The sequence below is a fragment of the Balaenoptera musculus genome, chromosome 9 (assembly GCF_009873245.2).
Source record: "Balaenoptera musculus isolate JJ_BM4_2016_0621 chromosome 9, mBalMus1.pri.v3, whole genome shotgun sequence".
NCBI lineage: Eukaryota > Metazoa > Chordata > Mammalia > Artiodactyla > Balaenopteridae > Balaenoptera > Balaenoptera musculus.
Window position 1 is genome coordinate 105,344,321 of NC_045793.1, and position 13,201 is coordinate 105,357,521.

The 13,201-nt window shown below is 50.1% G+C and overlaps 1 protein-coding gene across 3 annotated transcripts in view; it reads left to right on the forward strand.

The window, feature by feature from the left end:
- DDC (dopa decarboxylase) overlaps positions 1–13,201 on the forward strand; it is an 82,093-nt gene that overhangs the window by 11,417 nt on the left and 57,475 nt on the right. For 2 of the 3 annotated variants that reach the window (XM_036864507.1, XM_036864508.1), the window contains exons 2-4: positions 8,043–8,271; positions 10,420–10,533; positions 12,613–12,732. In XM_036864507.1, the coding sequence (XP_036720402.1) occupies positions 8,071–8,271; positions 10,420–10,533; positions 12,613–12,732 (435 nt within the window). In that variant the 5' untranslated portion in view covers positions 8,043–8,070. The remainder of the gene's footprint in view (positions 1–8,042; positions 8,272–10,419; positions 10,534–12,612; positions 12,733–13,201) is intronic. The other variant, XM_036864509.1, reaches the window with a different exon arrangement.

The window sequence follows — 13,201 nt, forward strand, 5'->3', positions numbered from 1 at the left end:
GAAGCTCAGGGAGAAACTTGTTTTTCAAGTTTCTAATCTGGAGGGTGAATCATACTTTTTTTTCAGGAAACCCCCAAAGCTGTTGGAGATGCACTGCACCTGTGTTTGAGTCCAGTGCATTCAGGACGTGGCAGGTCGGAGGTCAGAGCACTGGGTCCTGCTTCTCTGAGCCTCAGCCTTTTTCATTTGTTCAGGGGGTGATAATAGTCCTGATAAAGTTGTTATGAAGATTAATTAGAGCATATGCAAAGAGTTGACATAGCACTTGGTGCGTGTAAGTTAATATAAATGTTGACCATTTAAAGAAAAATTGTATTGAGCTATAGTTGATTTACAATGTTGTATTAATTTCTGCTGTACAGCAAAGTGACTCAGTTATACACATATATACATTCTTTTTAAAAAATATTCTTTCCCATTATGGTTTATTACAGGATATTGACTATAGTTCCCTATGCCGTACAGTAGGCCCTGGTGTTTATCCATTCCGTATATAATAGTTTGTACCTGCTAATCCCAGACTCCCAATCCATCCCTCCCACTCCTCCCTCCCCCTTGGTAACCACAAGTCTGTTCTCTGTGTCTGTGAGTCTGTTTCTGTTTCATAGATAAGTTTATTTGTATCGTTTTTTAAGATTCCACATACAAGTGATACTGAAATGGAACAGGACCCTAGGGTCCTTGCCCCATGTCCTCAGCCTGACTTTCGTCTGGGGAAAAACTTTAGCCAAAGAAGAAGTTTAATCAGAGAAGTGAGAAAATGCAGAAACAGAGGAGAACAAAGGAGACCAAATCATAATAGTTTAGTCATTAAGCATAGTCAAAGACTCTTAGTTCCTCCTTAAGGGCTAAAAGGGCTATATACAATTCTGAGTCATGTCCTGTGAGCTGTCTTATAGAGACTGAAACCTCCACCAGGTGGAAGGAGTTAACTACGTGATGACCAGGCTGTAGCCATGACATTAGCTGCCACAATTCCGAGAACTGGCCTCAAAGACATGAAAACAAACCGACCCTGGAACTGAAGATTCACTGTACCTAAAACAGTCAAGATGACGCTGGTCAGACCACCGATGACCAATTTCAAGATGCCTGTCAGAGCGGACTGTGCTGTTTCTGCACGTAGCCCGCTCCCTCAACCTATAAAAGCTCTTGCCCACTGGTTGTAGGAGGGAGGGAGTCAGCCTTTGGACAGGTGTCCACTGTTCCCCCTGCCAGGCCCCCGGTTGCTGGCATCCAAAATAAAGCAAACTTTGCTTTCCACTAACCTGGCCTCTTTATTGGCTTTTGAGTGGTGAGCAGCTGGACCCCACTTTCAGTTACAATATCATATGATATTTCTCTTTCTCTGTGTGACTTACTTCACTTAGTATGATAATATCTAGGTCCATCCATGATGCTGCAAATGACATTATTTCATTCTTTTTCATGGCTGAGTAGTATTCCATTGTATCTGTGTACCACATCTTCTTTATCCTTTCATCTGTCGACGGACACTTAGGTTATTTCCATGTCTTGGATATTGTAAATAGTGCTGCTATGAACATAGGGGTGCATGTATCTTTTTGAATTAGAGATGTGTCTGGATATATGCCCAGGAGTGGGATTGCTGGATCATATGGTAGCTCTATTTTTAGTTTTCTGAGGAACCTCCATATTGTTCTCCATAGTGGCTGCAGCAATTTACACTCCCACCAACAGTATAGGAGGGCTCCCTTTTCTCCACACCCTCTCCAGCACTTATTATTCGTAATGCTGACCATTTTTTAAACTAGTGAGAGAGCCTGTATTTCAACGAGAACACCCCAGTTTAGGTAAAGCAATTATATGAGTGGAAGAAAGTGGTGAGGGTGGGTGCGCGTGTGCATGCACGTGTGTTCTACGAGGTACCGGGCTAACAATTGCAGTGACAAGTGACAGCACCTTGGCTTAAGGGACAGACTGCTTGGCAGGACACATGGGCTCTGCCTCAGCTCTGCCACCACTGGCTTCACACCTGGGAAGAGCCTAAACACATCTTCCTCCTGTAAAATGAGGGTAGCAATAGCGCAGACGTAATAACGCACGCAGTGAGTTAGGGTAGCCCGTTTGGGTCTCTATTCCTATCTCTCCCTGCCCCACCCTCAGACCCCCACAGGCTGTGTTTCCCCGGCTCCCAGGACACCTGGATCCTGGTAGCCTTATGCCAACGGGAGGCTCTGGTGGGAGGTTGAAGGGCAGAGGTATCCAGGTATCCACCTCCTTTGTGACGCTGGCTGTCTCCTCTGCGGTGCCAGCTCCTTCTGGGCAAGCCTGACCATGTTGCAGCTTTGCACAAATGACCCGGGTGCCCCTGTCCCTAAGGCTCCTAAATACCTCGCTGTTAACTAGAGTCTTAAGAGGGACAAACGATCTTAGAGGGGTGGGGTTTTTTTTTGTTTTGTTTTGTTTTGAGGCAAGTTAACAGACTGCCATCCTTACTGTTAGAAAGCTCTCATTGTTAGAAACTTCCTGACCATCCCGGTTAGAAATATTTCTCCTGTTGGGTTTATTTACCCACTTTGTGCCCACAGAGAAGATGTTCATCAAGAAACCAGTCGATTCAGGGGGAAAATCAGCCAATTTACTTTTGCACCTAAATTGATACTTATGTGCTTGAGGTTAAAAAAAGAGACAAGGCCTCACAGTCCCAGAGGGAGAAGTGTTTTTTGAAACATAAATTATGGTTTATTTTTCCTGGAATAGTGTAAAAAGAAAATGTAAACACTTTTCTTTTTATCCAGATAGAGAAGGAAAACCAGGAAATGTTGAGTAAAGGGCTCAATGTCCCAGGGTTTGAAACAAGACCAGCGCTTGTCTGTACCGATAGGCAGGACCATGGACAGACACAAAGCATCTTGGTCCTGGTCCTCTGTGCCCCCAGAGGGGTGGCCTCACTCAGACCCTCGTACCTTGGGCGTGGCCGGCCCCGTGCTGCTGTGCAGTCACCACACAAGCTCCACGCCGAGGCCGTGGGCACCAGTCCCACCCACCTCCACTGCCAGGGGAGCGTCAGCTAGAGCCTGGGCTGGGTTCTTGTCAAACACCTGTGGCAAAGGTAGGGTTCCAGGGGTCCAGGGAGGGGGATATTTCCAGCCAGGACCACAGGGACTGCTGGGGCCAGAGCAGAGGGAAGCCCTAATCCAAGATGAACTTCCGGGACCAAGACTGGGGAAACCGAGTCAGTTCTGAGCCCGCAGGGTTAGAGGCTCGGCATGAACTGAACACCAGAGGCCCGGTGGGGGGGGTGGGTGGGGGCGGGGGCGGGTCAGGATTCCCTGGGGAAGGGGCCCATTGTTTTTGAGCCGTGATTGTCCCCTGTGGCCTTTTTGTGGCAGGTATGTGATGGGCTGTTGGCTTAAAGGTAGAGAGTAGGATCTAATATACCATATGTCAGAAACAAAATGTTCCGAAGACAAAAAGATTTTCCGTTCATTCGCTGGTTCATGCGCTCATTCATTGATTCATTCCTCATTCATCAAACATTCATAGTGCTAACTGTGGCCCAGGGTCTGATTGGTCCTGAGAAAGCAAAATAAAGAGTTGAAGACTCTGCTTGGAGAAGCCAACAGTTAGCAAAGGATGTCAGTGGAATGATAAAGTACAAAAATGAATGACCCCCAGGTCAGCCAGGAGGTACAAGGGCCTGCAGTGGGGTTCATACCTCCCCGAGCAGGTGGGGTTCACCAGGCACTTGCGTGTCCCACAGGGGCTGCATGTAAAGTACCGGGGCTGCAGCTGCTGGCGGGCGCTACGATCAGATTATGTCAACAGGCGCCGTTTCAAGGCCTGGAAAGACATCAGTCATAACCTTTATCAGCATCTACATCTTTCAGCCAATATTTGCCCAGCTTGGGGGCATGAAATATCAAACAGCTCCAAAATGAACACAAGATTCTCTGTGGCTTTGCACCAAAAGCCTTCTGGAAAGGTCTTTGTGGGAAAGGATTGGCAAATAAATGACAGAATGATTCGAAAATAATAATTAGGTCTTATCTTACAATTTGGTAGTATTTCTTTGGGGGGTCAAGTTGGTGTGTCTGTCTGTTTTTTTTTTTTTTCACGAGGCATCCCGTTTTGGCCATCGTACTCTTGCATTCCCATTAGAAGGAAGCAGCTGATACTCCAGGAACCCAAGCATCTTTCTTAATTTTTGCATAGCTCCTCCCCTGAGGCTTCAGCTTGTGCAGTGCAGGTGCCGTGAATATTTACTCTAAAAGGCATTTTAAATAGTCATACACGAGGAACAAATCACAAAGAAACAGATCCTGAGATGTGACTGCATAAAAATTAAAATTCTTACAGGTCGGAATAAAATTAAAAGCAGAACTAGGTCAAATAAAAATGAGGAAAATGTCTGCAAAATATATCACACACCTAGGGTGCAAGTATTTATTATATTAGAGCTCTTGCAGTTAAATAAGAAAACATCTAACACCCTAGCAGAAAAGAAGGCAATGAACAAGCAATTCATAAAAAAAGAAATACAAAGAAGTGTGAGAAAACTATTTGACTTCATTAATCAAAGTAAAATGAAATCATGAATGCCTGCCAGACTGGCAAATCTTAAAATGTATCTCAAACCCTAGTATAAAACTAGGGTTCTCTCACACTTCCTGTGGAAGAGTAATTTGGTAAAAATATGTTCTGGGGACAAGTTTGGCCATATAATCTTAACGCGCTAAAATATGTATCTCTATAATAATTTGTTCTAAAGAAATTATAAGATAAATGCTTTTTAAAGAAAATTTTAACACAAAATAAAGTGTGCAAAAATAAAAGTATGAGGTTGTATATTTCAGTGCTTTATAGAAAATCTAACAACTAACATGTGTTGAATGCTCATTTTGTGCCTCAACTCCTTAGCTGTTCCCACGTACTTCTCTAATTATCACAAAAAAAGAATTATTTGAGGTAGAACTTTATGATGGTGTCTATTTTCAGTTGAGGAAAATGAGGGTTTTACTCCAGTGGCATCCACGTCAGGCTGTGCAGAGTCTTTCAGTTCTTTTTTTTTTAATTTTTATTTATTATTTATTTATTATGTTTATTTTTGGCTGTGTTGGGTCTTCGTTTCTGTGTGAGGGCTTTCTCCAGTTGCGGCGAGTGGGGGCCACTCTTCATCGCGGTGCGCCGGCCTCTCACTATCGCGGCCTCTCCCGTTGCGGAGCACAGGCTCCAGACGCGCAGGCTCAGTAGTTGTGGCTCACGGGCCTAGTTGCTCCGCGGCATGTGGGATCTTCTCAGACCAGGGCTCGAACCCGTGTCCCCTGCATAGGCAGGCAGATTCTCAACCACTGCGCCACCAGGGAAGCCCGAGTCTTTCAGTTCTTGATCATGAGGGGTTGGCCATTGGGCTACACCAACTCTTCCCACTAACATAGGTGAGAACCGGAAATGATGTAAATGTTCAAAAGTAGTGATGCACATCCTGAACATAGCACATTCGCCCTGTGAGACACCACGCAATCGGGAAAAATCATGCAATAGAAAAGTATTTATCAACGTGGGAAATGTACTCGTAATTGCTTTGTGAAAAAAAATAAGCTAGCAAAAAGATCTGCCATTCGATGCAGTTTTGGTTGAATCTGAATCAAGTCAACTAAAAATACTTCAATGTGAGGTAAGACCCAGTTTCACTCTATGTGCGACATTTGACATAATCAGAGTCATTCCAAATGAAAAATTAATTTAGAAGCCTGCAGACCCAGGGAATTATAAACCTGAAGCTATATGTATAAAGCTTCATGGCTTTGCACTAAGAGCCTTTGGCAAATCTGGGCATGATATTTTGAAGGATAAGCTTCCTTGGCCTGCAGCTTATGAAACACAAAGGTGCAATGGAAACTCAGAGACTCACTTTGGTTTTTCTCATGCTGTTATTTTAGCATTCGCTGTTGCTATGATTTAGAAGTGTATCCTATATTGTATCCAGTCCCTGTCACCGTGCATTCCCTACCCCCAAACAATAGTATGGAAATGGGGGTTTGGTCCAGTCACTGAACTTGAGGAAACCTGGAAGCTTCCATGGGATGACTTCCATGCTGTTCATGGAGAACATCTGAACAAAGAACATCGGAGAGAATTCTGAGAGAGGAAACATATTGTCAAGCTGATTCCCTTTGACGAAGACTCCCTCCTTGGTCAAACCCAGTCAGGCTCCAATGAACCCTCTTCCTGAGTAGGTCCCCACTTCAGTGAGTTGAGCCCTGCTGTAACAGAGAATCATGCTAAGTTGGTTTCTCAAGGAAGCCTCTACCCTTGGGATACAGTCCAGCTCATCTTCCTCCACCCGGACACCCAGCCAAGCTGCTCTTAGTAATGTCCCATCTGTTCCCTAACCCTACCTGTCGGCTATACATCCCCACTGGCCCTTGTGATATTGGGAGACAGTCTCCCTCCCCTATTGCAATAGTCTTGAATAAAACCTGTCTTGGTGTGTTTAACATTAAAATTGTCAAAAAAAAAAAAAAACGAAGCAAAGCAAAGCAAAGAAAAGAAAGCAAAGCAAAGCAAAGTAGTACAGACAGTGGGAAGCAATGGAAGACGTATTGGGAACATGATATCAAGATCAGGGTCTATGCTAATTACAGTGGAGGTAGAATCACCCCCCAGCACTGACTCCCATAGGAAAATTACTCTTGATTTATGAAGTTTTGAACTATGGGAGGAATTCAGAAATGCATCCCTGGCTTAGCACACAATTGTCTCATAAATATAAGAAACAATCTGGAAGGACGTGTGCCAGAATTTTGAGTGGTGGGATTCTTGATGAATATTTTTCTGTGTGTTGTCCAAGTTTCCTGTTTTGAAAATACAGTCTATGCTTATTATTCACAGATTTTCTGTAGGCAGGTGTCACTCTTTGCTAGAATTCATTCATAATCCCCACATCAGTACTCGTGGTGCTTTCGTGATCACTCATGGATGAAACATTTGAGTTGCCCAAATGCACTTGTTCCCAGCAGAATCTAACAAGGCAATGCTCTGCCTAGTTGTTTCAACAAGCAGGTCTATTTAGTGCCACATTTTTGTGTTATTCTTGGTTATTTGACTATTTAAAATGGCCCCCAAATATAGTGCTAATATAGTGCTGAAGTGCCTTCTAGGGGTCCTACATGCAAGAAGGCTGCGATGTGCCTTAGGGAGAAATCACGTGTGTCTGATAAGCTTCATTCATGAGTCAGAGAGCTGTTGGCCAGGAGTCCGAAGTTCATGAGTCAGTGCATATTAAATAAAGTGTCTTTAACAAGAAACACATAAAAAAGATTATGTATTGATTGGTTGACAAAAATGTGACCAGAAACACACAGGAATGTAACTTTGCATTTCCCCTGGGAAAGGTCCAGTGTTTGCTAATTCATGGAGACTTTATGGAATGTTACTACCACAGAGGACCAGGATCACCTGTACATTGTTATGTGATGAGGAAAGAAAGCACGATTTTTGAAAAGCAGGTTGTATGCAGGGGTGCAGTTCCATCTGGTGATGGAGTCAAGATAACAGAAGAAGACTCACTCACGGGGGTTATGCTGCCCGGGCTCTGGTCTGAGTGCTGTACTCACGCCGCGTGACTGCCTTCATAGCTTCCAGAGAGATCAGCACTGTCATATGCTTTTCTCAGATAAAGAGAGAGGCTCAGAGGGTCTCTGTCCCACAGCTAGTAAAGAGCAAGGCAGGACTTGGGACCAAGGCTTGTTATTAAAGTTGGGATGGACCATAGAAATTAATGTGTGCCCTGGTCCATTTCACGGACGCAGGTAGAAAAAAATGAGACATGGCATTGTCTTCAGCTGAGTAGCTGGTGAATAGCAGAATAAGCACTTTGCTGCAGTCTCCAAATCCAGGGTCAGTTCTACCCCATCCAGACAAGGAAGGAAAGTGCTGCTGATTTGGGGTCTGGCAGACTCCAGGGTGTTTGGGTCTCCACCCAGGCAGCCCCAGCTGTCAGCTTGCTTGGAACTGCCCCACTCCAAGTGAGACCTCATCATGTTTACAAACTGGTTTCTTTTCTCTTTGTGCAGGTTTTGCCTCTGAGGAAGCCTGGTCACCATGAATGCACATGAGTTCCGCAGGAGAGGGAAGGAGATGGTGGATTACGTGGCTGACTACTTGGAAGGCGTCGAGGGGCGCCAGGTGTACCCCGACGTGGAGCCTGGCTACCTGCGGCCCCTGCTCCCCACCGCTGCCCCCCAGGAGCCAGAAACATTTGAGGACATCATTAAGGACGTCGAGAAGATCATCATGCCAGGGGTAAGCCCGTACCCAAGATCGGAAAACAGGAGGGCTAGTGCTAATTTAATGTTGATACTTACTGGGTGCCAGGCAATTCATATGAATTATTTCACGTAATCCTCACAACCATTTCCTTGGATAGAAACTTTTTTATTTCTATTTTATAACTGAGGCAACTGAAGCCCAGAGAGGTTGGGTGATCAGCCTAAGGTCGCACAGCTAGTAAGTGATGGAGCCAGGATTACAACCCAGATCGTGTGGGCTCCAAAGGCAATGCTTTCCCCCCAGCCCCGCAGTTTGTCACCGAACCAACTTGGGTCCACTCACCCACATGCAGTAAAGCCGATCTACTGACACCAGGTTGTGGTGAAGGAAAGTGCAGCGTTTACTGCAGGTGCCAAGCAAGGAGTCCTGGACAGCTAATGCTCAGAAACCCCGAGTTCCCCGATGGGTTTCAGCAGAGCATTTTTAAGGCCAGGTGAGGGAGGGCAGTCCAGGGTTAAGTCATCAGCTGGTGCACAGTTCTCTGATTGGTTGATGGTGAGGTAATGGGGCAGGGTTACAGGGGTTACAGTATCAATCCTCAGGCGCCAGTAGGTCTGGGGGCTATGTGCTCATGGTCATCAGGTAGTTAATTTTTTCCATTTGGTGAGGGTTTTAGCATTGGTAAAACAACTCAGGAAATATGTGCATCAGATACTGTTATCTGGGTACTTCAGAGAGGAGCCACAGCAGAGGACATGGGGGAGGGGTCTGTCCCGGGAAGACCCCATGGGGTCCTGCTCTCTTACAAGGTTAGACCCTTGCCCTGAGACCCTGGTAGGTGAGAGAGTCGTCACATGACTGTTGAGGAAATGAACCCCTGGAGGCTGGTTTCAAGTAAGTTAATTGCTCCAAATAAAGCACACTCTTACTATTTTGTGTTCAGCAGAGGGGAGATCACACGTGTGGAAGAAATGTTTCCTTTATTTTATTTGAGAGTGGGCTGCGTGCTGCTGCGTCCTCTTTGAGGCCAGTGCGCCTCGGTGTGGGGTGTGCCAGGGGCCGCAGACAGGAGTGGGGAGGACCCAGGACAGTTGTCCCCCCGAGAGTCACTTGGAGGGGAGCAGACAGCTCCAGTTCAAAGGAAACTCCACTGCGGCTTCATGCTTGCGCGGTGAGATGTTCCCTGCCCAGGACTCGCCTAAAAGCACGTTCACTGCTGTGGCAGGAGAGGTCCCAGACCCTCAGCCTCACCTCTCATCTGCAGTCAGGACCCTGGGGACTGGGATCTCAGGACCCGGGGCTCAGGGTGCAGAGCCCCTGCCCATGGGGCGCTGGGCCTCCGGCCTCAGCTCCCTGATAGGTCCCTCAAGCCCAGGGCGCCTCCCCTCCCTCGTCCTCCCTGGAGTTCCCGTGACATTTGTGCTTTGAGCGGAGCACAGGATTCCGGTTCTCGCCTGCCGGGAGGTTGTCTGTGCAAACACAAGAAGCCGCGCAGCATCAAATCCCTCCCAGGAGGGTGGTTAAATGTCAGGCCCCGGGCTGTCCTGGCTCTTCTGCAGCTGCAAACACCACCCCTAGCGTCTCGGACAGCGCGTCCACTTCTCACGGGGCTGAGGCTGGGCGTCCCAGGTCAGGGTTCCTGCAGATTCCCCTCCTGGGGGCTTCTCATCCTGGCCTCTCCTCCCTGTGGGGGTGAGGTTAGGGGGGCCCACCCTCACCGTCTCATCCTACCCATCACCTCCCAAAGGCCCCAGCCCCGGGGACATCGCACAGGGTTAGGGCTTCAACCCAGGAATTTGGGGACACACACTACAGACTGTGACGGGGGGCGCAGGGAGACTGTGGAACCCAGAAGCTTTGCTCCATTAGCAGGGAAGGGATTGTACGGGAGAGTGAGGGGGCAGCAGTAAGGCGGCTAAAGAAACCTCAAAAATCAGGCCTCTTTTTTTTTTTTTTTTTTTTGATATAGACTATTTTTTGGAGTACTTTCAGGAAAAACAATCTCGTAACAGGAAGAGATGGGGCCTCGGGGCAGCCCCCTCACTGACACGTGCTCCTGGCCAGGATTTAAAGCAGGGTTGTTCTGAGAGACTTGGTTGGCCATGGCAAACCCAGCGCCCTGGGTCCCCTGCCCGCGGGGCCGGCCTCCCTGGCCGCGAGTGACCGCCATGTCCCGTACAGGTGACCCACTGGCACAGCCCGTACTTCTTCGCCTACTTCCCCACGGCCAGCTCGTACCCGGCCATGCTCGCGGACATGCTGTGTGGGGCTATCGGCTGCATCGGCTTCTCCTGGGTGAGTGTCGGCAGGGGCGCCCTGGGGGTCCTGCATGGGGACGTGGAGCCAGGACTCAGCCGGCGAGCAGGTGGCGGTGCCCCCGCAGGAGGGAGGTGGGCTCAGCCCTGGAGGGGGGGCCTCATGAGGGCATTCGGGGAAACAGAGGCGGAGTGATGTCCACATGCAAAAGCCGGTTCTGCACAGCGGTGTGTTTAGAGGTACTTGGCTTGCATTCAAACCGCAGCCACAGCCCTGGAGCTTCTGCAGCCCCAGTATGTCTCCCAAGCAAAACAGGGATCTCTGTACAATCTGCAGTTTGAGAAACACTTCTGACCTCGTCCCATCCCCTCTGTTCTCGGCCACGCCTGCCGTCCTGAGAGAGACCCCAGCCCAGCATAACGGGAAAGAGTCCTGCCTTCCCAAATACAGAGCGCTCGGAAGGAGGGCTGCTTGCTGACTGTGCCTGGGACCCCAGGGCTGCCCACACCCTGGGACTTCTCCCCAGGCCAGGGTCTGCTCTTGGCCTTTTGGGTCCAGAGTGCCTGCCTACTTGCTCGTGCCTTGGGGCCAAGCAGACTCATGACTCCTGCCTGAGGCCTGCAGGAGATGTGGGCTCCTGAACGCATGAGCAGAGTTGCCCGCTGCCCCTGCCCCCAGTTCCCCACCTCCACCCCCCACTGCTCCTCTTTAGCCTGGGGTCTGCAGCTGCTGACGGAGTGGGCCTCGGCGCCCCAAGGAGCAGGGTTGGAGGGTCACCCCTGGGTCCTGCTGCAGTTCTCAGTGGAGAGCAGCCTGGGGCTGCCCTGTGTGGCCTCGGGGACCTTCCTTTGTCTGGGCTGAGCACACCCTCCCCTAAAGGACATTCCTTACATTAGACACCACAGCAGATTCCACTCAGCTCTGCCCCTCCAGAGCCATCCAGGGTGATGATAGCATCTTTCCAACTATGTCTGTTCTTCCCGAGGACAGTCTGATGGTCTGGGGCCTTGGAGGGCTCCCTTGCTGTCTCTAAGGTGCGCTGGCCGAGCCCCGGGTTCTGGACAGCGAGGAAGGCCCCCCGTGCCTGGAGCCGGGCTCGGCCAGGATGGAGTGGGACCCTCCGGGTGGGAGCTGGAGAGCACTCGGACCACCACAGCGAGACCCACATGGACGGGGAGGTCCGTCCACCCTCAGGCGGAGTCTGGGGCCACCCCGCCCCCGCCCGAGCGCAAGGAGAGCCACCCGCAGAGAGTGGGAGGCAGGATCAGAGACCTGCGGGGGCTCCCGGGGCTTCACCTCCTCGACACAGCCCATCTCACTCCTCCCACTGGGGCTGCAGACTAGGGTCCACCAGTGAGCCTTTCTGGCTCCTTCTGTAAACAGATGGCTGAGCGAGCTCCCTGTGGGCGCCCAGTGCGGCTGGGGAGCAGGTCATCGCGATGGTCAGTGCCCTCCTGCCCAACCATCCTCCCCGAGTCACCGTCAAAGAGCATGTGTGACACTTTCTGGGGGCATTTGAACAGCGTCTTGGATTGGGAGATTTTAGTCTGGGTGGGATTCAGCGGAACATTTTCAGCAAGACCTGGGCCCTTGCTATGGCCCCAGCCCCTAGAGATTTCTGTTGGAGAAGTGTGGGGTGATGTCAGAGTCAGAGGTGACGTCACCAGGGACCCGTGCCTACGGGTGGGGCATGTAGAGACATGCAAACCCCTGCAGGCAGTGACCTTGTACTTCCAGCGGCCGACCTGGGCCCCGGGGATTGTGGCTCCTTCCATGCTTCTCCAGGTGCCGGGGTCGGGGGGTGGAGCAGAAGGTCATCTGTGCCGCTCTCAGCACTAAGTCCCCCCCGTGGTCCTCGGTGATGCCTTGGGGTTGCTGGGGGGAGGAGTCCAGCCTCTGCCGCTGCTGCTCCGGGAAACCTGTGATGGGAGAGCCCACCTTCAAAGGGGTTCCCACCCAGGGATAGGCCTTTTGAAAATGTTGAGAGCTTTTTGCTAAATCGATCCATCAAAGGGAGGGGAGTAAGGAAGCCTACCTGTTTGTCACTCCGCTGGACCCCAAGCTGGCGGGAAGCTGAGGGCGGCCAGCCTACGGCTCACCCTCGCCTCCCGCCCACAGGCCGCCAGCCCGGCGTGCACAGAGCTGGAAACAGTGATGATGGATTGGCTGGGGAAGATGCTGCAGCTGCCCGGGGTGTTCTTGGCTGGAGAAGCTGGAGAAGGGGGCGGGGTGATCCAGGTAAGGCACAGAGGGCGGGGGTCCCACCCCCGGGATGCGCGGGCTCCCAGAAGGTGGACAGCAGCAGGTGGGCAAGAGCCCCTTGAGCTTCCTGTGTCCTCGTGTTTCTTCTGGAGAATAAGCAGAGCTGAGCCTCAGGAAAGCTCTGGATCTGGATTTGGATCCCCGAGCCAGGCGCCTCTTTAGGGTGGGCAGAATAGTGGCCATCGCTTGGCTGGTGCAGAGCAATAAAAACAACCGTGGAGGTTTGCGTGGTTCCCCATTGCCCGCCAATGTGCTGGAGCACTTCCCAGGTCTGAACTCACTTAATTCTCACAACGCTATGATTAGGGGCCGTATTAAGATTCCCATTTTACAGGTGAGGAAACTAAGGCTCAGAGCAGTCAGGGAACTTGCCCATCGGTTCCCAGCTGGTAAGTTCTAGAGCCAGGGTCTGAGCCTACACCCGTGTGACCACCACTCAGGGCCA